Source organism: Perognathus longimembris, chromosome 26, assembly GCF_023159225.1.
Source record: "Perognathus longimembris pacificus isolate PPM17 chromosome 26, ASM2315922v1, whole genome shotgun sequence".
Classification (NCBI taxonomy): Eukaryota; Metazoa; Chordata; class Mammalia; order Rodentia; family Heteromyidae; genus Perognathus; species Perognathus longimembris.
In genome coordinates this window covers 3,815,549-3,838,832 of record NC_063186.1, presented here as the reverse complement: position 1 = coordinate 3,838,832, position 23,284 = coordinate 3,815,549, and the positions used below count along the sequence as shown (strand labels likewise).

Genomic DNA, 23,284 nt, shown 5'->3' with positions numbered 1-23,284 from the left:
GGCTGGGGAAATGCTAACAATATGTAAGCATATATATATTTATTTACATTTATCATATGCAACATTTACATTTATTAATATTTGTTATATGGAAATATGTATATATATAGCTTTAGTCCAGGGGAGAGGTAACCGTCAAAATCAGGCGTTTGGCCTCAATCCTCAGTGTTTCAGTATAACACATTCAGACATTTTGATCCATGACTTAAGAGGCCAGAACTGGGCTGCTAGGACACACGGACACACACGGACACACACGCACACACGCACACACACACGGTGCAATGCTTCCTACCTTCCAGAGTCGTTGCCAATACTTTATTGGGGCTCCCTAGGAACTCTTCATTTATCACTCCAGAAAAGCCGCAGCTAACTAATGGGAAATGTGATCAGGTCGCCGGGACGGACCCCCCCTCCCCCCGCCCTCCCCCGCCCTCCCCCGCCCTCCCCCGCCCCCACGGCGGCCAGTGACAGCACACCCCGGGAGAAGCGGGTCGGGCCCCCGGTCCTGTTCGGACCCACCCGCCTGGGGCGGTGGCGGGGAGGCCTGGTTTGTGAGATCCCCTGTGGGGTACCGACGGGGACGCCGAGCGCGGAAAAGCACCGGCCCGGAGCCCGGCGGCCCCACCTGAGAAGGAAAAGCGACGGCGACGTCTCCAGCGGGGACCGCTCGGCCGCGCCAGCTCCAAGCTCCGCCCCCCGCCCGCGAAGCCACGCCCCCCACGGCGCCCGGCCCCGGCCGCCCTCCGCGCATGCGCACGGCGCCGCCCGCGCCCACCTCCGACCCCAGCCGCGGGCTAGCTGCCGCTTCGCAACCGACGATTCGTCAGCGGGCGCCGGCCGCGTTCCCCGCCCTCCCCTCCCTCCGTGACTCGGTCGGGCGCGTTCCCTCCGGGTCCCCGAGCGGCCTCGGCGGCGGAGCCGTGCGTTCTGGTCTCCCGGTCTGACTTTCCCGTCGAGGCTCCTCCGGTGGACGGGTCGCTAGGCGGGTGTCGAAAGTGCCGGCCCCCGCGCGGGCGCCGCCGGGCAGGCAGCGGCCCCGGGGGCGCGGGGGAAGGAGGAGGGGGGCCGGGGGAGGGGGAAGGCCCAAGATGGCGTGCCTGTTGGACACCCCAATCCGCATGAGCGTCCTCTCGGTGAGTGACCCGCCGCTCGGGGAGCCCCAGCCGGCCTCTCCGCGTTCCCCTCCCGCGCCCCCCCCCCCCGCCCCGGGACGCGGCGAGCCGGGTCCCCCGCCCTCCCCACCCCACCCCTCCCCCTGCCCTCCCCTCGGCCGCGACCCGCGCGCCTCGGCCGCCGCCGCGGGGTGAGGCCGCAGGAGGAGGCGGCGCGCGGTGGGGGGGTGGGGCCCCCCGCACACCCGGCGGCCCGGCCGGGCGGTGGGGGGGGGGACCGGAGTATGTGGGGGGGGGGGAGGGACCGGGGTGAGGGGGGGGACCGGGGTGGGGGGCGTTGCATCCTCCCGCCCTCGCCAGGCCGCCGGGGCTCCCACGGCGTCCCAGCCCCGCCAGGCGCCCCCCCACCCCTTAGCCCCCCTCCCCCCCCAGCCCCCCTCCCGCCCCCCCCCAGCCCCCGTCCCAGCCTCCCTTTCCCTTCCCCGAGGTCACATGCGCTCCTAGCACCTGGTGATCCTTGCTTGATTTTTTTTTTTTAATTTTAAACCTCTTTTCTTCTTCCTCCCCTCTTCCTTCCAATCCTTCCTTCACTGTCATCTTCATTAAAGGGGGGCGGAGGAGGACAGCTACCCCCCCCCCACTATGGAAAGAAGGGATTCTGTTCTGTATTGGTCTGGCAAGAAGCAATACCTCTGCTAAGTGCTGTCGTCGTTGTTGTTTTCTTGCCCTCACTGGAAGACTCCTTTCCATCCATCTTCCACTGTTAGCCTTTGAGAGGACCCAGGACCCGTGCTAGGGAAAGTTGCTGGGCGATGAACTGGGTGACTGACTCAGAACAGTCCGTGTTACTTACTCATGGTATCCAGGGCCCGGCTTTGGAAAAGAAGGAAGGAAAGGAAGACCCCACAAGGTGGACTAGACCCACCTTTTAGCGTGGGGAAGGAAGGGACTCTGACATGGGAAGGCGGGGTGGGTGGTTGGATTGCGGGTGCTGTGTCAGGTTGGCTGCAGCTGGTTTTTTCCTCTTCTCCCACAAGCACACCTGTCTGAAAACGCAAGCCGTGTGTTAGCCAGCGAGCTGTGGCCTTGAAAATGCTTAAGGCGACAACGAAGTGAAAAGCTTTTTCTTTCTTCCTTTTTTTTTTTCTTTCCTTAAATGCGGGTCCTGAGGCTTGAACTCATGGTTTCTTTCTACATGTGTCTCCTGCCTAGAGAGAGAGAGAGCCCTGCTAATTTTTAGCCTCAAGCCTTGTTCTTCCAGATCTCTCCAGTGCCTTGCAATTACATCATCTACTGCTTGATTGTTCTTCAGTATACCTCAAAGAACAGTTGCCTTACTGCTTGATAGATTATCAACTTGTATAGTGTGTATAGGTGAAATTTGTTATTTGCTTCACTTGGGGGGGGGTGGGGAGCAGTCCTGAGCCTTGGACTCAGGGCCTGAGCACTGCCCCTGGCTTCTTTTTGCTCAAGGCTAGCGCTCTGCCACTGAAGCCACAGCGCCACTTCCAGATTTTTGGTGGTTAATTGGAGGTTTTTCTCACAGACTTCACTGGCTGACTGGCTTCAAATCTTGATTGATCCTCAGATCTCAGCCTCCTGACTAGGGTCACAGGTGTGAGCTACTGGTGCTTGGCTGATTTTACTGATTTAAGGTGAAGCTTATACCTTTCACCCTGCCACCTAGGTCACCATTTTATATTCATCAGAAATCATTATGAGTGGTTGATTCTTTTAGTAACCAAGGTACTATTAGCAGGCAGGTACACAGCCCCGTATTGGGTACTTGAGGTACTTTCGGGAATGCAGCGATGAGATCAGAAATGCTGTCAAGGACCTCGTGGTCTGGGTAACTCCCGAGTGTGAAAAGGCATCAACTTGTTTTAAATACCATCACCCTGAGAGACCTCCCTTGCTCTCCTAATCTTAACAACTTGAGTCATACGTGAACATTCCAGGTCTGTCTTCCCTCCTTTTTTAAAACTTGAAACAGTCTCTCTGTGCTCTGTCTATAGCTTAGGTTGGTCTCAAACTCGAACTCTTCCTCCTCCTACCACTCCACTGCTGAGTTACAGGCCGACGCCACTGCTGTGCCCAGCTGCACTGCCAGCCTTGACTTTTCTCCTGCACGCGGTCTCAGCGTTTTAAGTTGTGCCGGCGTCACCGGTCACATCCAACAGAGCACATTCTTTCTCCTACAAGGGATGAACGACAAGTTCCCGAACTTCTGTTAACGGTGTGCCTGCCACTCATCCTTTACTGCTGGCCCCTGACTCTTCCTCATGCCCCCGCCCCGGTCAGTTCTTCAGCTTTGTAGGTTTTGTCTTTGTTTCTCTCATATCTCTGTTCTGATGGTCACCCTCGTGGAGAACATATTATTTATGCCCGCCCAGTCACAGTGTATCCTATAATTAAGATTCGGAGGGGTCGGGAGGGGAGGTCTCGGTGTATTGCCGGCCTTCCTCTTACGAGCCGCTCTCTCTCAGCCTGTCACCCTGCCTGGCCTTAATTATTTTTCCTCCTGTTGTGCTGCTCATTTCAACATCGACATTAATTTTCCCAAAGAACGTTTTGAGACAATCCTCCTTCGGGGATGTCTGTCTCTCTATCGTCTCGTCACCCCCTCCGCCCCGTGACCAGCGGTAACCCTCGACAACCACAGAGCCGCTCCCCACCTCTGCGATGCCCTTTCCTACGACGTGACCTAAACCAGGCCGTACACCACGTGGCTTTTCTGCTACTGGCTCTTGCCACTCAGCGTAGCGCTCTCGAGACACGTCCAGGTTGCTGCGCGCATGGGTAGGACTTGTGCAGTCAGTGGTGTGTGTCTGTGTGTTCCATCTTCTTTCTTGCTAAGTGGCCATCATAGGGGATGGGAACTCATTGTATGCCGGTCTGTTGAATCATTCACCTACTGGACGTTTTGGTCGTTTGCCAGTTTGGGCCATTACAAGCTGCTGTGAGCAGACATGTTTCCAGGGCACGCAGTTGGCGTGTGCTCCGTACAGAAGATGTGATGAATTCTTCCAGAGTGGCGACACTGTTGCATGTACATTCCTAACAGACGAGACACTTGAGCTTCTCTGCATCCTCACCGTGGTTCTCCATGTTAACTGGTTGAGCAGGTGTGTGGTGCTGTCTCATCTTGGTCTGCGTTTGCATTTATTTCTCTAATGGCTTGTAATGTTGAAAGTCTTTGCATTGCTCATTTGCCATCTACGCGTCCTCTGGTGAAATATTTCTTCCTATCTTTTGGTCCCCTTCCAAGTTGGACTCTTTGTTTTAACAGCTGAATTTTGAAAGCTCTTTATGTATTTTAGATACATAAACACCTATCTTTCAGGTAGGTGTTGGCAAGTACTTTCTCCAGATCTGTAGCTTGTTGTTCCATCCTCTTGAATCTAGGTTCACAAAGAACTTTGGGCACTAGTGGCTGGTGCTGAAGTCCCAGGGACTCAGGAGGCTGAGAATGGGAGGACTGTGGTTTGCAGCCAGCCCAAGCAGAAACATTTGTGAGACTCCTCCTTACCCACCCCATAGCAGGGTGGGGTGGTTCACACCTGTCATCCTAAGATTCCCGGGGGGGGGGGGGGGAGCTGAAATTGACAGGATTGTGATTGGTGGCCAGCCCAAGCAGAAAAGCCCATGAGACTTCATCTCCACCAAAAGGAGTTTGCAGTTTCGTGGGAAAGCCTGAAAGTTAGTGTATTGCTGCTCAGGCACACACCTGGGTGGGAAGCAGGGCCCTATCCTCAACATGGCGCAGAAGAGGCCAGGAGGCGTGGCTTGGCCTTCCTGTGCCATCCTAGCAACGTGAGGCCTATGAGATCTAGTACCACCAGACAAACCAAAAACACCTTGGTTCTGCAGGTACAGCTAAGTGGTAGAGTGGTATTTGGGGTTCAGTCCCTAGTACTGCATCTCCTAAAAAAACTTGGTTGTGTTTTGATTTTGTTCCAGTACTGGAGCTGTAGCTCAGGGTCTCATGTTCTCTCTTAGCTTTTTCTCTCAAGGCTGCTGCTCTACCACTTGACTCACACCTCTCCTTCTGGCTTTTTGGCGGTTATTTGGCGCTAAGAGCTCCTGCCTGGGCTGACTTTGCTTTGTGATCCTCCGATCTCAGCTTTCTGAGTAGCTAGGATTACAGGCATGAGCCCCCAGTACCTGGCTCTCCAAAAGAACTTGGATCTCAACCTTGTACCTTATACAAACCGTAACTCAAAGTGGATGATAGATTTTATTGTAAAATGTAAAATTTTAGGAATAAAACAGGAAGAAGGCCACAGAATCTTAACATTTAGTGAAGAATTCTTAGACTTGTTCCTAAAATTATGTGTGCCCTTGCAAGACCTTGCTAAGAGGATTGAGTTTGGCCACTGTAGTGGTTTGAGAGAGGCAAGGTAAATAGGCCTTTGATCACATTGCAGGCTTGTATAGACAGCTTAGGTACCTGTTGAGCTAAATAAACTTAACAAACTGCCTTCTCTACACTCTTCCAGATGCCAGTCTGCTTTTCAGAACTATAGGCTATTCCAAATCCAGATAGTACTTGAGTTTGTTGGATTCTTGACAGTTGTATTTGGTTGGTTTTGCCTATTGCTTCATACTGATTTGCTCTCTTACATAGGCAACTGACAAATCCAAGTCTGCTTCACCTTGGTTTTTAGTCATAAATACAGAAGGAAATCTGTTCAGCACCCTTAAAAAATTGTAGTTAGTTTATCTTACCAGTAAGCACAGGGTACATCAGCAGGTGGTCATAAATTAGTCAGGAGAGGAACTTCCTTTCTAGCAGCAGTGTGTGAAGAATCGGGTGTGCTTATTGTATGTTTCAGGACCTTTTATGTCTTTAAGATAAGATTGCCACCTAAATTCAGGCACCCAGCATTTAGGGAGTCTTTTGAACTATGAAGAATCAGAAAGGCCTGTGTATTGAGTCTTTACATTTTAAAAGATTTAGTATGTACATAATAAACTTAGGGCTGACCACATCCCCAGCCTGGTGACTTGTATCTTTGTGATTTCTCAGTTGGCGGTTGTTTCACAATACCATCTGCTGTGTGGAGTTCTGGTGAAGGTATTAATTCAACAAAACAGAATTCCTGTTACCTTCTGGGAACCAGAGCGTAGCTGCTATCACTGAACCCTGCTGTAATCCCTGGACTATTCGGCTAGAAATGAAAGGCATTCCACTTGAGATCAGCTTTGCAGAAGTGCTCCTCAAACTTGTCATTTTGATTTCATTCCACAAGCTTAGAAGAATAAATAAAGAGCTAGTTAGACTTTTCAGTGTGTTCATACTAGGGGTATTTGGGAATGAGGACAGTGAGCACAGTGTTGTGCTTTATATTAGAAAATAGAACTGTGCTCTAGTGGGAGGCATACCCAGTCCCTGGGACCTGTTAATGTTTGAAGATGCTTGCCACCTGGAAAATTATTATAGAAGATGCATCTTTTGCTCTAGTCAGGGAGGAGGGGTTTTTATTCGGCTTTCAGAAAGCTCTGAATCTGAATGATGATGGGTAGGAAGACCAAGGAAAAGGAAGAGCCATGATAAATGTCTCGATCAGACATGGCACACAGAAGTTTTACCTTTTTGGTGAGGTGGTGGTGTCTGCTGACACCAACATTTATGGATCACTGGTTCCTAGCCCTTCAAGGGTAAGCACTTCCCAGAAAAGTAAACAACACATAATTAAGTCACGTGAAGGTGTGATAAAAGTATAACAATACAGCTTTACGATTCATACGAGGCGGTGTGTGGGGTTCGGTTCCGAAGGCCTTTCATTTCTCTGTCCAGAATAAGCTGGCCATCTCCCACAAGGGTTTTGTGTCCATAGAAAGGTCTTTGTGTAGCAGTTGGTATGTGTGTGTCGGGGGGGCGGGGGTCGGTTCTGGGGTATCGAGTGGCTCATGACAGCGATTATTGCAAACCCAGTGCAGATGACACGTCAGGTAGACCCCAAAGGGGACTGTGATGGGAAAGCCAGGGCAGCCGCCAATGAAGAGGCAACCAGATCCGGGCCAAGCACCATGGAGAGCTCCAAGGCACGGCAAAGCCTTTTAGTCATAAGACAGCTAGCCCGCTATCCCTGCCGCAGTGTACCGTGGGAGTTGGCAGAGGGTCTCTATTGCCCAATCTCAGTGTGGAACACTAACGTCACGTAAGCTGCCGCGTGGGCCGGCACAACCCCGCAGCCGCCCCCGGGTCGCCTCCCTTGGCTGTGCATCAGGCTTGCCAGGGGTGTTTGCGGGCCCAGGCTTTCCTGAGCCATCTTCTCTTTGGAGACACGTACCCCGTGTTCTTTTTCACAGCCAGCACTTGCTGGTGCGTGAACGTGTTGGTTTACGTGTCCTGGGGCTGGGATCCCAACATTGGCCTGTTTGTTTTTCCTTGTCCTTCCTGGTGCACTGTCACTCACCCTGCCCGAGGAGAAGCCTGCCTCGCCTAGTTCTCCCAGCTGGTAACTCCCCCTTCGTGCTGCCTTCGTCATCTTGCGTAGACTTGTGTTTTCAAATACGAGTAGGGGACATAGAAGAAGAGTATTGGGTCCTGCTCTGCTTTTCACCTTCAGGGTACTGCCTTGCTCCAGATCCCCAGTGCAGAAGGGTTGCCATTCCTGTGTCTTTCAGTCCCGATGCAGAACCTTTGTATGACTTTCTTAACCACTCTGAAAGGCTAGAGATGTAGTGCTGTGGAACGGGAGGGAGGGAGCAGTAAAACCAAGAGCCATCACCAAACAAGAGAGGCTAAGGGTTTGACATGCCCAGAAGGACTTATTGTTAACAAAAACCAAAGAGGAAAATTATTCTTCAGTGGATTGATAACAACAAAGTAATAATAATAACTTGCTTCACCCTAGCTTTGGCTCTTGATGTATTTATTGCTTTGTGTCATTGCCTGATCTGACCTCTGGATGAAGATCATAAGAGGATTGTGTTTCCACACCAAGAAATAGGGACCGATAATTATGACAGAGTCCTTTCAACCCTGGTTGTGTTGTTGTGTTAGGAAAACAGACCCTATTAGAAAGTGCTTTCGTGGTCTATGGTGGGTCTAATAATTTCTGTCACTGTTGCCGGTTTGCTTCTACTGCTGGGTTTTCATAAGCGCAGCTCCTATTGGAAGTGCTAAAATGATTGAGTTGCCAGTGAGGATATGAGAACGAAAGCGTTACATCGACTTGGGGTCCCTTCATTGCCGCGAGAGAGACGAGAGCTCTCCACGGCTGCGGTTTCGTAACTTAGCATTTTAAACTGGCATTCCGGCCTGGCACTGAGCTCATCCACTGAGCACGCTGGGAAAGCTCCTTTCTCTCAGGGATGATTTACAACTACCGGGTGACAGCGTATGAGCATACTCCAGCAGGCTTCTGAAAGCGCGTGGGCCGCAAATCCCGCTTCCTTTAGCGTATGCTCTTTGTTTTGCGTAAGACGACATTGAAAATAAATAGAAAAGAGTTAGCCACCAAGGAAATAAATGACCATAACCCCATAATATAAACATAAGGAGGTAAGTATCTCCCCTGGCTGGTTTTTTTATTTTTATTTTTTTGCTTGTTTTGTTTTTCATCTTTGAAGACATAGTTTAACGATCTAGCTCTGGCCGAGAACTTTGGGAGATCCCCCTGCCTCGGCCTCCTGAGTGCTAGGATGATAGGCGTGCTCTCGCCGGCTCCACTTACGCTTTGAATTTCAATTCCAGCTTTGCCCAGCCTCATCTAGTTTAGAGTAGAGAGGTAGCTCTGTTGGGCCAATAATCAGCCCACTTCCGAATTGTTTTACAGTTGCATGACAACTCTTATTATTGAAGTTTTTCCTTCCTATTTTTCTGAGTCAGCACAGGAGTCTCCCTCTTATACCAGACGGCCTCGCCCTTTTCTTTGGCCAAGGGACAAGTTCTCTCTCCTTCACGTATACCAAGCCTAAGTCACAAGCCTAAGTTTTGAACTCAGGGCCTGGTTGCTGTCCCTGAGCTTTTTTTTTTTTTTTTTTTTTACTCAAAGCTAGTATTCTCCCACCTGAACCATAGCTCCACTTCTGGCTTTGCTTTTTTTGTTGTTTTGAATGCTTAGTAAGAGTCTCTTGCAACTTTCCTGCTTGGGCTGGCTTCAGCTGAGATCCTCAGATCTCAGTGTCCTGAGTAGTTAAGATTACCGGCACGAGCCACCGGCACCCAGCCTATATTCGTCTATATTAAAATACAGATACATCTGTGACTCCCTAAGTCTAGGAAGACTGTATGCCCAGACTCGAAAGAGCTCACTGTCCACTTAAGTTTCTAATGAGAACTAGCATCTTCTTTCTTCCCCAACCTGCCACTTGTCCTGCGGTCCCAAGCTTTTCTTAGAATGAGTTAGCAAAGTAGCAACAGAAATGTCTTTCGTATCTTCCCCCTTTTACTTTTAAACCAGCAAAATTTTGTACTTTGTAATCACGTTAATTTCCCCAACTCTCCTGCCAATATCAGTATTTGCAGTAATTCCATGGACTTTGTTAGTTTTGAAGTGGGGTGCTCTTGAAAAAAAACAAAAACACTGATCTTTGACATCTTGAAGGGAACACTGCAGTTTGCAGTTCTTTTAAGAAAGAAACCCTTGCCTGCATATTCCAGACAAAGAGGAGGAGGCAGTAGGAAGTCTGCAGTAGGAATCTATGCACCTTCCTTCAGGTAGATGACGTAGCTGGTTGATGTTGGGGGTGATGCTATGAATTTTGATATGCATGGCTTCAGATGTCATAATTTCTCCCCTACTTTCTAGGAAGTAACAGCTAGCAGTCGCCACTATGTTGACAGGCTATTTGACCCTGATCCCCAGAAAGTTCTACAAGGTGTCATGTAAGTAGTATGTATTTAAGAGTCTTATCAAAAAGTCTTGTTTGTTTTGTTTTAATCTGCTACCTACTATAATTCTGTAAACGCAGGGTTATAACTCTTTTCCTCCCTTTGGCTTCTTTTTGGAAAGACTGTCATTTGTGACTTTTAATACTTCGTTGTAAAGACTTGTCTGTTGGGTAGTTATTGCTGACCTGATTAGCTTCTTTTTTTTCCCCCCTACAACACTTGTTTCACATTAAAAAAATTCCTTTGGAGAATGCTTTTGCTGCTTTCAATAGCCACAAAAGAAAGAGAATACAATTGCAGTTTTGTAGCTAGAAAGCAAGGGGAGAATAATCTAGTAGATTGGTCTTAGTTCTTTCTGTTTTTGCTTTTGTTTTGCATTATTTCTAGTTCACTCGCCAATTGTTATTGAATCTTCTAGTGGTGTCTTAAGTATCAGAGTTGAGAAAGCAGTCAATCATTAGAAATTTAGATAAACTCTCAATAACCTACATGCCCTTTTCTCCAGAATTTCCTTGTGTTTAATAAAAGGAAACATTGTAAAGCAATGTACTGGAAGGGGAATTGTCTCCTTTTGCCATTTGCTGCCTCTCCTACCCTGCACAGGCGAGTTGTAAGGGGGCTGTCTAGCCTCGGTCTAACCTAAGGCTTCTCAGGGAACTGGAAAGCACCCAGGACCAAGGCCTGAGCTGTTCCAGGGACGGCGCGCACCGGGCAGGGTCAAGATCAGATGCATTTAGGCTAGAGCAAGCTGGACCCTTTGCTCTCTTCCGGTGTTAATGTTAACCAGCCACACGGTGCCGCACAGTTACTCCAGCTCAGCCGTGGAGAAGCTAAGCTGCTTTGTGTATAGATCTTCTGGCTTACTGAGAGCCCCCAAGGCAGGAAAGTCTATGAGATTCTTATCCCTAATTAATCACAGAAAAGCTAGAAGTAAAGCTGTGGCTCTAGTGGCAGAGCGCTAGCCTTGAGCAAATGAACCTCAGGGACAGTGCTCAGGCCCTGAGTACAAGTCCCAGGACTGGCACCAAAAAGAGGGGGAAGGGGGTTTTAATCTAATGAAGAGGTTGGTTTGGTAATAATGATTTAGTTTTCTGGTTCTAGAAAATGAAGTGCCTACGATTTCTGTAGACTATGGACATATCTGCCTACCTGAGCTAATGACACAAGTTCTCATCAAAGTATGAGATTTTTTGTTGTTGTTATTGTTTTTTTTTGCCAGTCCTGGCACTTGAACTCAGGGCCTAAGCACTGTCCCTGGCTCCTTTTTGCTCAAGGCTAGCACTCTACCACTTGAGCCACAGCGCCCCTTCTGGCTTTTTCTATATATATGTGGTGCTGAGGAATCGAACCCAGGGCTTCATGTATGCAAGGCAAGCACTCTACCACCAGGCCATATTCCCAGCCCAGTATGAGGCTTTTTGAGAACTTTTAAGTTAAGTAGTTAAGTTTTAAGGTAATTCTAGGTTAGTATCCTAAAAAAATTATTTCCTTGTTGGGTGCTGGTGGCTCATGCCTGTAATCCTAACTACTCAGGTGGCTGGAATCTGAGAATTACAGAGCAGCCCAAGGTGAAAAGTCCACTAGACTTCATCTCTAAGTAACCAGCAGGAAGCCCAACTCAAGTGGTAGAGTCTCAGCTGAGCAAGCAAGCCAAGAAGTGGGAAGCCCTGAGTTCAAACCCTAGTGCTACCAAAAGTTGGTTATTTCCTCCTAATAAATATTGACAATAAATACAAAGAAAGTTTAACACCAAATGTAACACTAGTTTAGTCCTACTTATTTAAAATCGTGTCTTCTAAACCAGATTTGCTCAGGGAATTATGATTAAAAGAGAGGCAGAGTTAGCTAGAATTTATTACTTCACGTGTTTATAATTTTTGCTTACATACAAATGAGCAGTCTGGGTGTGTATAAGTGTAGTACTGTGAAAGCCACAAGTAGCTATGTATTTGTATGTATTTGAGTATATGCTTTTTTATATCTGTAGACTGCCCATTAGTCCATAATGTTCTAATACATTTTTTTTAATATTCATTGGACATGATTAGGTCGAGTTAAAGAACATTAGGCCTCAAAAAGTGTTTGGGTACTGTAGCTACTCTACTCTTTAATTCTGGAAAATGTAAACTGATATGTAATCATATATATATGTGTGTGTATATATATTTAATTTTCAAAATTGTGCCCTTCGTTGGTTTGCGGGTGTTTGCTAGTCCTGTTTTTGTTTTGTGCTTGCTAGGCAGGTTCTCCACCAATTAAGCCACCACGCCTCTGAGCCCCCAAATTATTATCCTCTTATGATTAAGGAGACATAGGTGCTGTAGAAAGATCAAAATGTTTACAGCATTTTGGGGGCATTGTTTTTTTTTAATACAAATCAGAACTGTATCTGAAATTATTTACATTCCAAGTATATGTAGTATGCAGTAGTTTATAAGAATGAACTAAATTGCTATCAATTTCCAGGCCTTTTCCACTTACACCTACAGTGCACATAGTGTTAATGGTATACAGTACATCTCTTAAGTTGGCCTGGATTTTCAGTGGAAAGAACCTTGGCTCCCTTGGGCAGGGTAGGTAGTTCAGTCTAGGATTAGTCTAGGGTCCTTGCATTGCTCAGAAACGGGCTGTGTTCTGCCTTCCCTCTCCATCTGCTTTCCTAGGAGTGCGCTGGTTCTTTACCACCGCTGCTGCAGAGGTCTGTCCAGGTCACTTGGCATCTGCTCTCTTAGCCTTGTGAACACTCAGTTATAACACAGCCCTGCCTGACCCTGTGAGTGTCGTCTCTGTCTCTCGAAGGAGAGTGTGAACGCCTCAGCGCAGGTCCTTTGTATGGTGTTTCTGCATGCTCTCCAGTGCTTAGTACTGTGCTGAGTTCAAAACCTAATGGCCCAATGGCAGTAACCTAACTAGGGCACCCCCCTCCCCCCTCCCCACATTAAAGTTGACTTGCAAGAGAGCGTGTTCTTTTGATCTTCTGGGGAAAGAATACCCGACCGAAAGAGATACCTTTTATTTTGTGCACAAATGTGGAGAATAAAAGGCAATTCATTTTTCCATCAGTTTGTTATAAGGCCCGCTGGGTTGAAGGCAAAGGGATAATCATCTAGTGTAAGAGCTGTGGGTTCAGAGGATTGGCTGTCACTGCCCACGGGGTTCCGGAAGCAACTCCAGCCCCGAGCTGTGCCCTCCTCTGCCCTGTGGGCTTGGTCCTTCCCCAAGCTGTGGTGAAGATGGAGGAAACTAGGGATGACAGAATGTCTCGTGAGCGTAAAGGTAATTATATGGAGAGCTTGCCGTGTTCCTGTCCTGCGTGATAGTTGAGTTTGCCTTTTACAGAAGTACGTATTTCTCTGTGGCATGTTTTCCAGAATCACGATAAGTAATGATCCATTGGTAGAAACTTCTCTGATATTTCCAGGTCAGACTTAGTCTTCTTGCCTTTAAAGAGGAGCAGACTTCTGTCCTAACAAAGTGGCAGGTGTGTTTTCATAGAGAGATCTGAGGTGGGGGTCGTCTTTCTGGAGGACATGGCAGTGACGTGTAAGCTCAGTCATGAGGATGAGGGTGGTGAGAGGGACAGACAGACAGATTGACTGAACACGCTGTCCTTAGATCTGCTAGAACAGTGGAGACGTATTATTTTCTCTGTTAGCTTTAGCTTGTTCATAGAGGTGCTCTACTATCATTCCCTTGTAACACCGAATAGAATTTATTTGTTCTCTGTCATAGGCAGATTTACTTATTAAAGCTAAAGCAAGAATTGTTGTTCTTTTCCTTCTGGTCCTGAATTTGAACTCAGAGCCTGGATGCTGTCCCTAAGCTTTTTCATTACCACTTGAGCCACAGCTCTACTTCTGGCTTTTTGGTGGTTAATTGGAGATAAGAATCATGCAGATTCCCCTGCCTAGGCTGCCTTTGAATCTCGATCCTCAGATCTCAGCTTCCTTAGTTGCTAGGATTACAGGTGTGAGCCACTGGCACCCAGCTGTAGGAATCCTTTCTTCTTAGATATAGGTACATATTATGAATTGTGTTTTCTTCAGTCTGCACTTACTTTTTAGCAGGGTGACTACCTCCTTCCTACTTTTTTTGGTAAACTGTGAAGAGAGTTAGCAAATTGGTTCTGGGTGAGGGCAGGGTTGTTTGTCTATAAAAACATTGAATTTGTTCCTATTTCCTGTGTTTGGAATGGGATCATGGGGCAATGTAGGAGCAGACACCTTGTTTCTGTTTAGGAAGAAGGAGAAGGAGACCGGGGAAATTCTAGAGTCGAGAGTTCTAGATTAGAGTGCCCACAATGGCACCTGGCACAAAATACACCGTGAATGGGTAAGCTGTGAGGCAGATGAATGGGCTGCACTTAGAGAAGGCAGAAGGAAGCCATGAGAGAGGGAGGGAGGGAGGGAAGGCAGAGCGTGTAGACGTAAAGGCCTTGCTGCAGGTTGGGGGCCACAGAGGAAAGCAGCGTCCCCACGGGCGGGAAGAGCGATGGTAGGGGTTCAGCAGGACCCGCCACGGAGGAGAGGACTTCTCAGCCACCGCGTTAGGAATTCCGGCTCTGATGCGCCTTCGCGTGAGCTCGTGAGCCGTTGGGGCGCAGACAGAGGCGGCATTCTTACTGCAGAGTAGTTTTCTTCCTGAAAGGTAAAGGGCTCCATTTGGCTAGAATAAACATATACTGGCCAGTTTATGAGAAAAGTAAAAAATAATAATAATAATAAAGTTTAAAATGTCTACTATGCCTAAAAGATAATTGACTGCTTACAGCAAAAATAGTACCATATACTCCATTGTTTCTAACCACTTTACAAATAAAATGTGTGGCCTGGGACTAGGAATGTGGCTTGGTGGTAGAGCGCTTGCTTAGCATGCATGAAGCCTTGGGTTCGATTCCTCAGTACCACATACACAGAAAAAGTCGGAAGTGGCGCTGTGGCCCAAGTGGCAGAGTGCTAGCCTTGAGCCCAGAGAGGCTCAAGGACAGAGCCCAGGCCCAGAGTTCAAGCCCCAGGATTGGCAAATAAATAATTAAGAAAATGTGTGACCTAGCAGCCCAAAGAAAGACGGGGAGATGGAAGCACACTTCTTGCACGCTCTGCTGACAGTGTGCTACCACAGGGAAGCTGTGATTAGTGATGCCCTGGAATTTCTAAGGCAACCATTGAAAAAACAGCAAAGCAAAACTCAAAGGCATGCAGCTCATAGACAGTAAAGCAGGTACAGTGGAACCACAGGAAATCAGAAAGAGAAGAAGAGTAGACACTGTGACCCCTGAAACAAACCCCATCCGGGGAAGGGCTGCCGGCTTGAGCTGGGTGTTGAAGGTGGCCTGTGCTTCTCTCTATTCAGGGGACGGACTCCCCATAGCAACTCAGTAGTTTTCCCTCCCTCTCCACACTGCAGTTGTTTACACGCCGCGGTCACCGAGCACCTAGCACGGTCCCTTCCCGGTCACACGCCAGGTGGTCAGTGCTCCACGCTGGCCAACCCGAGATGTTGCATGCAAGTGGAATGAATTCATCTCTCTACGGTGTGCCATGACAATATACGCTTTCCTCTTTTCTTTTCCTTCATTCAGAGACATGAAAAATGCTGTCATCGGAAACAACAAGCAGAAAGCCAACCTCATCGTTTTAGGAGCTGTTCCAAGGTCTGTTTGCTTCTAACTTCATTTCTGCCATCCTTCCCAAGTTCCTAATGAATCTCCTAACTGCTGGTCAGAACTCTCCTTTGATTTTGTATTGTCTTTCCTGTTTTAAAAAATAAACCCTGTTATTTAAAAGAAATGCTTTGAAGTATCTGGATGATCTCTAAGGAAACCTGTATATATACCACATCTATAGCATATAGTTGTCATATATGTTGTATATGTACGTACATGTGCCAGACTGGAATAAGAAAGGATTGTGACTGGGCGTGGGTGGCTCACGTTCAAAGCCACCCAGGGCAGTAAAATCTGTGAGGCTCTTACCTCCGTTTAACCGCCAAAAAGCCAGAAGTGGCTCAAGTAGTAGAGGGCTAGACTTGAGCAAAAGCAGCTCAGGGACAGCACCCAAGCTCTGAGTTCAAGCCCCTGGAGTAGCCAAAGAAGGAAAGAAAGGAAGAAGGAGGGAGGGAAGGGAGGGAGAAGGGATTGTATCAATACTCCGGGAATTCAAGAATATTATTGACTCTCCTTCCCTTTCTGAGGATCCCAATTTATTTTATATACATAATCTCTGGGTGGATAGCCAGATACTCTGTTCTGTCTCTATGCAAAACTTTTTAGTGAACTTATTTTTATATTATCTTTAAATAGTTGCAAGAAAGGGTTTCCACTTACTGTGTTAAATTATGAGTTCCATGCATCTTGGATGAGCATCACCCATCATTCTGTATATAAAACTTGGTTAGAAACAAAACTCCCTTTTACTTACAGGACAAGTACTCGACTGAAAAGTGGTTTTCTCTCAGACTATGCCGAAAGCGCGCATGCACGTTAGGTGTGCGGTACATGGGCAGCTACGTGTGGATGCGCACACGTGCACACATGTAAAATCAGGGAGCCCGAGTGTTCTGAAGCGGTCCTGAGATGCGGAGGGCTGGGATGTAGGACCAGTTTGGCAAGCCGGACAGGAGTGGAAATGGGACGAGCGTCTCAGGATCTGAGCCTCTGCAGTCTCATCACTACTGGTCTGCACTTAGGGTCCATTTCCACTTGGAAGGAAGACGCAACAGAACTTGGCATGGGGAGTCTTCCCCCCGGGGAAGAGCAGATGTAACTGGGGCTGTGGCAGTTTCCACAGGGACCACTGTACGCACACTTCAGAGAGAGACCCTCTTAAGCTCTTTTGTTCAAAGTGGAAAAAAAAAATCTCCTAGATCTTTCCAGGTGTTTCTTTTTTTTTTTGGTCCGTTGTGGGGCTTGAACTCAGGGCCTGAGCACTGTCCCTGAGCTTCTTTGTGCTCAAGGCTAGCGCCCTACCACTTGAGCCACGGCGCCACTTCCAGTTTTTGAGTGGTTGACTGGAGATAAGAGTTTTACGGGGACTTTTCTGACTGGGCTGGCTTTGAACTGAGATCCTCAGATCTCAGCCTCCTGGATTGCAGGCGAGAGCCGCCGGTGCCTGGCCAGGGGTTTCTTTATTGACTGACCAGATGGAGGCTTGGTTGCATTGGCCTCTGTGTTCTCACCTCCGTTTACCAATTCCTCCCTGGTAGGCTGCTCTATTTGCTCCAGCAAGAAGCGTCGAGCACAGAGCTGAAGGCGGAATGCGCGGTGGTGTTGGGGAGCCTCGCCATGGGCACGGAGAACAACGTCAAGTCCCTCCTGGACTGCCACATCATCCCCGCCTTGCTGCAAGGTGGGTCGGGGCGCCGCGCGGAGGTCGGGGCGGGCCTGTCCCCGGGGGTGGGGGGGGGGGGGGGGGGGCGGTGAGCCTCACGCGGCCGGCGCGGCGTCTCTGCTCCCAGGACTGCTCTCCCCAGACCTGAAGTTCATCGAAGCGTGCCTCCGATGCCTCCGCACCATCTTCACCAGCCCCGTCACGCCCGAGGAGCTTCTCTACACGGTGAGCGCCGCTCCACGCCCACCCGTGTGCGCCCCGGGGTCCTAGGGGTCCCGGCCAACCCACCCTGACCCGTAGAGCCCCAGAGAGGCTCAATGCAGACGGCGCGGTGTCATCCGAACGATGGGCCGATGGGCCGTGCCATTCACGTCCATTCCCCAGAGACTCTGGAGCGCCCCACGAGGGCTGGGCGGGGCGGGATGGGGCTGACAGCCGCCGCGTTGCAGTGTACATGACTGGGGCGCTAACTGGAGCCGAGGCTGGGCGGTCAGGAAAGCGCAGGACTTACAGTCGTGCCGGGGCCCGAGTCAGAGCTGAGGGGGACCGGAAGGGGGAGGAAGTGCCGAGGGCCCCGGGAGCCTGCCGCCGGCCGCTCCTGGGCTCGCGTGCTGGGCGTAGGAGCTGACGCCGCCTTCTGCCGGAGGAACCGCTCTTCCATCTCCTCCTCGCGCTGCTGCTCTGCTCTGCGCTCCGTACTTGGCTTTCCTTTTTTGAGGTGGCCCGCGTGTTTCCTTTCTCTCTGCCTACGACCGCCTGCAGGGGACACGCCTTCTGTCCTCACTCGGAGCCTTGGCGTGTGTGGGGCACTCTTTCCTTCCTTGTCCTCGCTTGTCTCGGGAGGGCCTTCAAAGCGTGTCTTGTTCGGACCAGAAGGATCAGCCTCCTCCTCGTTTGGTAGCACGTTAGGATGCAAACTCAGATCCTTCTCCAAACCACAGGGCAGGGACGACCAAAGAGCTTCCGGGAGCCCACACGGGTTAGCTTAGCACACAGATAAGCTCCGTCTAGGATGCTCGATGCAAGTCTCCTTCGCCACCTGTGCTTCAGGCCAAAACTGCTTCCTTTGGTATTGTAACTAAAAAGAAATTCCCGGGGAATCCTGGGGGAAGGTCTTGGGTTTTCCTGAGCTAGCAGTGGGCAGGTATTGGGCTTCATGTAAGAAAGGGCTTCCATATCTTGATGAATGCAGATCAAAAATAGCCAGCTGGGCTGGGGATATGGCCTAGTGGCAAGAGTGCTTGCCTCGTATACATGAGGCCCTGGGTTCAATTCCCCAGCACCACATATACAGAAAATGGCCAGAAGTGGCGCTGTGGCTCAAGTGGCAGAGTGCTAGCCTTGAGCAAAAAGAAGCCAAGGACAGTGCTCAGGCCCTGAGTCCAAGCTCCAAGACTCCCCCCCCCCCCCAAAAAAAAATAGCTAAAGTCATTGTGAGAGGTTGTATTGGTACTTACCAGAACACCTCATGGTCAAAATTGTCAGCTTTTATTTCTACACAGTAGCTGGTCCTCCTAGGCTGTTTGCCTTCCATGTTGTAGAGGTCACCTCGATGTCAGCACTGCTTCTGTCAAGTCATACTGTCATCATGATGGTGCTTTATTATAAGGACATAGGCTGATTGTGGGAGGGAGAATTGCCTGTGTGTATTGTTTTCAAGGATGAATATTGAAACCCTTGCCCTTGTTTTTTGCATAAACAGTTTGGATGGCCATCTGCTTTGGTTTCACTTCGTCCTCTAAACAAACTGGATTGGTTGCCAGTAAGATAGCTTAGGTATACCTGCTAAGGGAACTATGTCATCAAACGTGTGCATGGTGCCTAAGTTCCTTGTTGCTGTCTTCTCCTTCCCTTCCTCTCCAGGATGCCACGGTAATACCACACCTCATGGCGCTGCTAAGCAGGTCCCGCTACACCCAGGAGTACATCTGCCAGATCTTCTCTCACTGCTGTAAAGTAAGAACCGCACTAACGTTCTCTGTAATGCAAAGTCTCCCATGTTGTCCTGAGATTCAGGCCTTGTTTCTGTGTGTTCTCCGAGACGAGGGTACGTATATAAGTAGAATTGTAGATACGGTTCCTCCTTCTTGTGTGTGAGTTTGCCAGTCTTAAGAATTGAACTCAGGACCTAGGCACTATACTTGAGCTTTTTTGCACAAGTCTAATAACCCTGCCACTCAAGCCACAGGTCCACTTCTAGCTTTTCTGATGATTAATTAGAGATAAGAGTCTCATGGGCTTTCCTGCCCAGGCAGCTTAGCCCTTTTTTTGTTTTTCCAGTCCTGGGGCTTGAACTCAGGGCCTGAGCACTCCCTGGCTTCCTTTTGCTCAAGGCTAGCACTCTGCCACTTGAGCCACAGCGCCACTTCTGGCTTTTTCTGTATATGTGGTGTGGAGGAATCGAACCCAAGGCTTCATGCGTGCTAGGCAAGCACTCTGCCACTAAGCCACCTTCCCAGCCCTAGCCTACCTTTGAATGATACTTTTTGTAAAGGAAATCATTTGATACCATCCCTGCCCAGGCTTCTCCTCATTCAGTGAATGAGATTGGACCTAAGTTACATTTGAACTGTGGCCCCATTAAAGCTTTACATTAACACTTAACTTCTGCCACCCTGAAGATCATTATTGCATTGATTGGTACAAAACAGTGGATAAAAAAATAAAATCATTGTGTTTTCCTATCTCCATTACTTCCTATTCTAAGAAGTAATGGTTTTCAATAGAAAGTGAGAAGCAGCACTTTGCCCTCCCGGTCAGGAGGCCTTGTGCGTGGGGCGCGGTCGAGTGTGCTGTGGTTGGTGAGCGTCTCGCTGGTGGGTGGAGTCCCTCTGACAAAGCCCTCCGAGAACGGCGCATGTGCAGGCTGTGCCCGGGAAGCGGAGCGCTCCCGGCGGCTCGGTGGCTCCAGCGGCATGCTGTTGCGGGATTGCAGAGGGCCGGCTGTCCACCCCCTGCTCCCCCTTCAGGACCAAAGCAAGGGCCATTCTGCATGTGGGGGGGCTGACTCTATCTAAGGGCAACCGAGAAAGCCATGCTGCCTCCAATGCGGTTCTTCTTCAGTGAAGTAAATGTAGTTTTCTTAGAACGAAGCGTGACTTTCATTAACATGTTGTCTTCTCCCTTCTTCCAGGGGCCAGACCATCAAACAATTTTATTTAACCATGGTGCAGTTCAGAACATTGCTCACCTACTAACCTCACTCTCCTACAAAGTAAGATGTCAAAACTCGCGGCCAGTTTTTTTGTTGTTGTTGTAGAGAAAGAGGCCCCCCTGTTGTCCAGCTGGGACTGTTACAGGGCGCTGTGTCACCTGTAGAGCCTGCTTTTGTTTCAAACAAACAAAAAAAAAAACTTGCCCCTTCATGTCCATCTTCTCAAGACGCTGTTGCCCTGTGAACTGCCATGCTTTCCCCTGGTTACGTGGCATTTCGTGTCTGCTTGGTTCAGCTGCAGTACTGAACCTGCACGTTCAGCAGGTACCTCCTGGCACGTGCTAGAAACTGCAGCTGCCTAGAGCAGCGAGCACATTTATTCGGCCCAGCAACTTAAACTTGCAGCCTACACCTGCATTTAACAACGTGTTGTTTCGTATTTTGAGTTGAGAGCAAGTGTCTGTGCATCTCTAGGGTTTTTCCTTCATTGTTTTGGTCAGTCGTGGGGCTTGGACCTAGGGCCCGGGCGCTGTCCCTCAACTCCATTTGCTCAAGGCTGGCGCCCCACCACTTTGAGCCACAGCACCACTGCTGGTTTTCTGGTGGCTCACTGGACGTAAGCAGCTCATGGGCTTTCCTGCCCAGGCTGGCTTTGAACCACGATCCTCAGGTCTCGGCCCCTGAGTAGGGTTACAGGCCTGAGCCACCAGCGCCCGGTGTGCACATTTCTTAATTGTGGGGTGTTTTTTTTTGCTAGCTTTTCTGCAGACAGCTTACTGTCCGTCACTGACTTCACACCTGGCTGCTCAGCGCTGCCCACCCAGCAAGTGGCAGCCGATTCGGGGGCATCTCGTTGCTGTGTCACGTTAGAAGCCCTGGTGGCCCGGCCGGCCGGCACTGTAGCCCCAAGCTGCAGCCTCAGCCGACCTTCAGTGTTTAAAGCAGAACGAAGGAATTACTGCTTCAAGAGAGGAGCATAGCCTCCGACGTTATAGTCCTATTGGAAGACTTAAAATAAGTGTGTCTCTCGTTTGTCCCTTTGTTTTCACAGGTTCGAATGCAAGCCCTGAAATGCTTCTCCGTTTTAGCTTTTGAAAACCCCCAGGTGTCGATGACCCTGGTAAACGGTAGGCTGGAACTTCCCGCGGCCCCTTCATGATTTCTTTCCCACGCTTGGTGCATTGCGAGAGTTGCCTTCACCGCGGCTGTCTGTGTCGTTTCCAGTGTTGGTTGATGGAGAGCTGTTGCCGCAGATCTTCGTGAAGATGTTGCAGAGGGATAAGCCGATCGAAATGCAGCTTACGTCCGCCAAATGGTAACTGTCAGAGCCGCGTGGCGCCATGGACCCCTCTCCCCACCCCACCCCGTCCGTGAAGGCATTGTGACGCCCCCGTTACCAGTACCGTGCTGGACGGCGGCGATGACAGAAAACACCCTGTGGTGTCCTCAGCTACTCTCCTTCCTTGTCTCAGTTCACATGAGTGCAGAATTAGATCGTGAGGAACCGGTGTCCTCTTTAAGCACTAAGCCAAGAAAATGCAGAGATCTAGGAATTAGAGTGAAGAGGCGCACACATCAGTATGTACCCCAAGCCCCCGTGGTGCTCCGCTCGCTGAACTGGGACTTTCCTGTGAGCCACAGGCGCCTCGTAGATTGTTACCTTGTGTCACGTTTCTGTTGGCCTGTGCTCGTCTCAGCCTCAAGACTGAGCATCACCTCTTCATTAGCAAGGGCATGCTTTCATGTAAATGGTTAAAGTGACAAGGCAGTGACCCGCCTCATGACAAGGGGCACAGTGCAGACAAGTAGAGAGAAAAGGACTGCTTCTAGCTGTTTATAAAAGCCAAGCATGGAACGCTTTAGCCTTCCCCCTCCTCCCACCTTACTGAAAGACTCAAACCCAAAAATGAAACTCGCTAATTTAAATTCAGAAGTACTAGAAGTTCATTATCTTTCTGCAAATTAATTTTTTTAACTCGAATTCATTTGCAAAAATAAAAATGTAATTGTGAAATGAGAATTGGTCATTGACTTATCCACAAGGCTACAGCTGGTAATTTCTAATGGATCACTGTGTTTAATCGAATGCGAGCCTTCTCTTCTGTGATTGTCTCCTGCTGCTGGAATTAGAATAGCCCACTTCAACCAAGAAGCTTGGTTAGTCTACTTTCTTTGTAACGGTTCTTCCCTTCTATGATGAAAGTTCAAATACAGAACATACAGAGAAAAACATCCCCCACATCCCCCCCCAAAAAAGCCAACACACGCTCAGCACCTGGCTTCAAAATAGATCCATTTATTAGGGTGTGTGTTTGTTTCTAAGACAGGGTCACACTGTAGACTGAGCAGGCCTGAAAGTGAGGATCTTGCTTCCCGAGTATCTTAGATTACAAGCACGCACTACCACGTTTGGCCGGGCACTAGCGGCTCACGCCTGTCATCCTAGCTACAAGGGAGGCTGCGCTCTGAGGATGGCGGCTCACAGCCAGCCTGGGCAGCAAAGTCCCTGAGTCCACCCTCCAGTGAACCACCCCAAAAAGGGAAGTGGATCTGTGGCTCAACAGGGTAGACCGCTAGCCCGAGCAAAAACAGCTCAGGTACAACACCCAGGCCTGAGTTCAAACCCCAGGACTGACACATAAGTATGTACGTATGTAAGCTTATATATATATGTCTTTATCTATAATGAATATATATGGCATAGTGTTTATGAATCATTTTTAGTTTTATTATTGAACTGACTGAACCTCAGATGAGGGGATGGCAAAATCTTTTCCCTCCAAAGCAATGACACTACTTGTTTTTTCCATAAAATCTTAGAAGAAAAACATTCTTCTAAAAG

The 23,284-nt window shown here is 49.2% G+C and overlaps 1 protein-coding gene across 3 annotated transcripts in view; it reads left to right on the top strand.

The window, feature by feature from the left end:
• Positions 1-866: 866 nt before the first annotated feature.
• Positions 867-23,284, top strand: part of Armc8 (armadillo repeat containing 8) — a 41,536-nt gene continuing 19,118 nt past the window's right edge. For 2 of the 3 annotated variants that reach the window (XM_048334976.1, XM_048334975.1), the window contains exons 1-10: positions 867-1,045; positions 1,078-1,136; positions 9,878-9,954; positions 15,542-15,613; positions 17,164-17,306; positions 17,416-17,513; positions 19,152-19,244; positions 20,422-20,502; positions 21,494-21,569; positions 21,667-21,757. In XM_048334976.1, coding sequence (XP_048190933.1) covers positions 1,092-1,136; positions 9,878-9,954; positions 15,542-15,613; positions 17,164-17,306; positions 17,416-17,513; positions 19,152-19,244; positions 20,422-20,502; positions 21,494-21,569; positions 21,667-21,757 — 776 coding nt within the window. In that variant the 5' untranslated portion in view covers positions 867-1,045; positions 1,078-1,091. Of the gene's footprint in view, positions 1,046-1,077; positions 1,137-9,877; positions 9,955-15,541; positions 15,614-17,163; positions 17,307-17,415; positions 17,514-19,151; positions 19,245-20,421; positions 20,503-21,493; positions 21,570-21,666; positions 21,758-23,284 lie in introns of those variants that run through there. The other variant, XM_048334977.1, reaches the window with a different exon arrangement.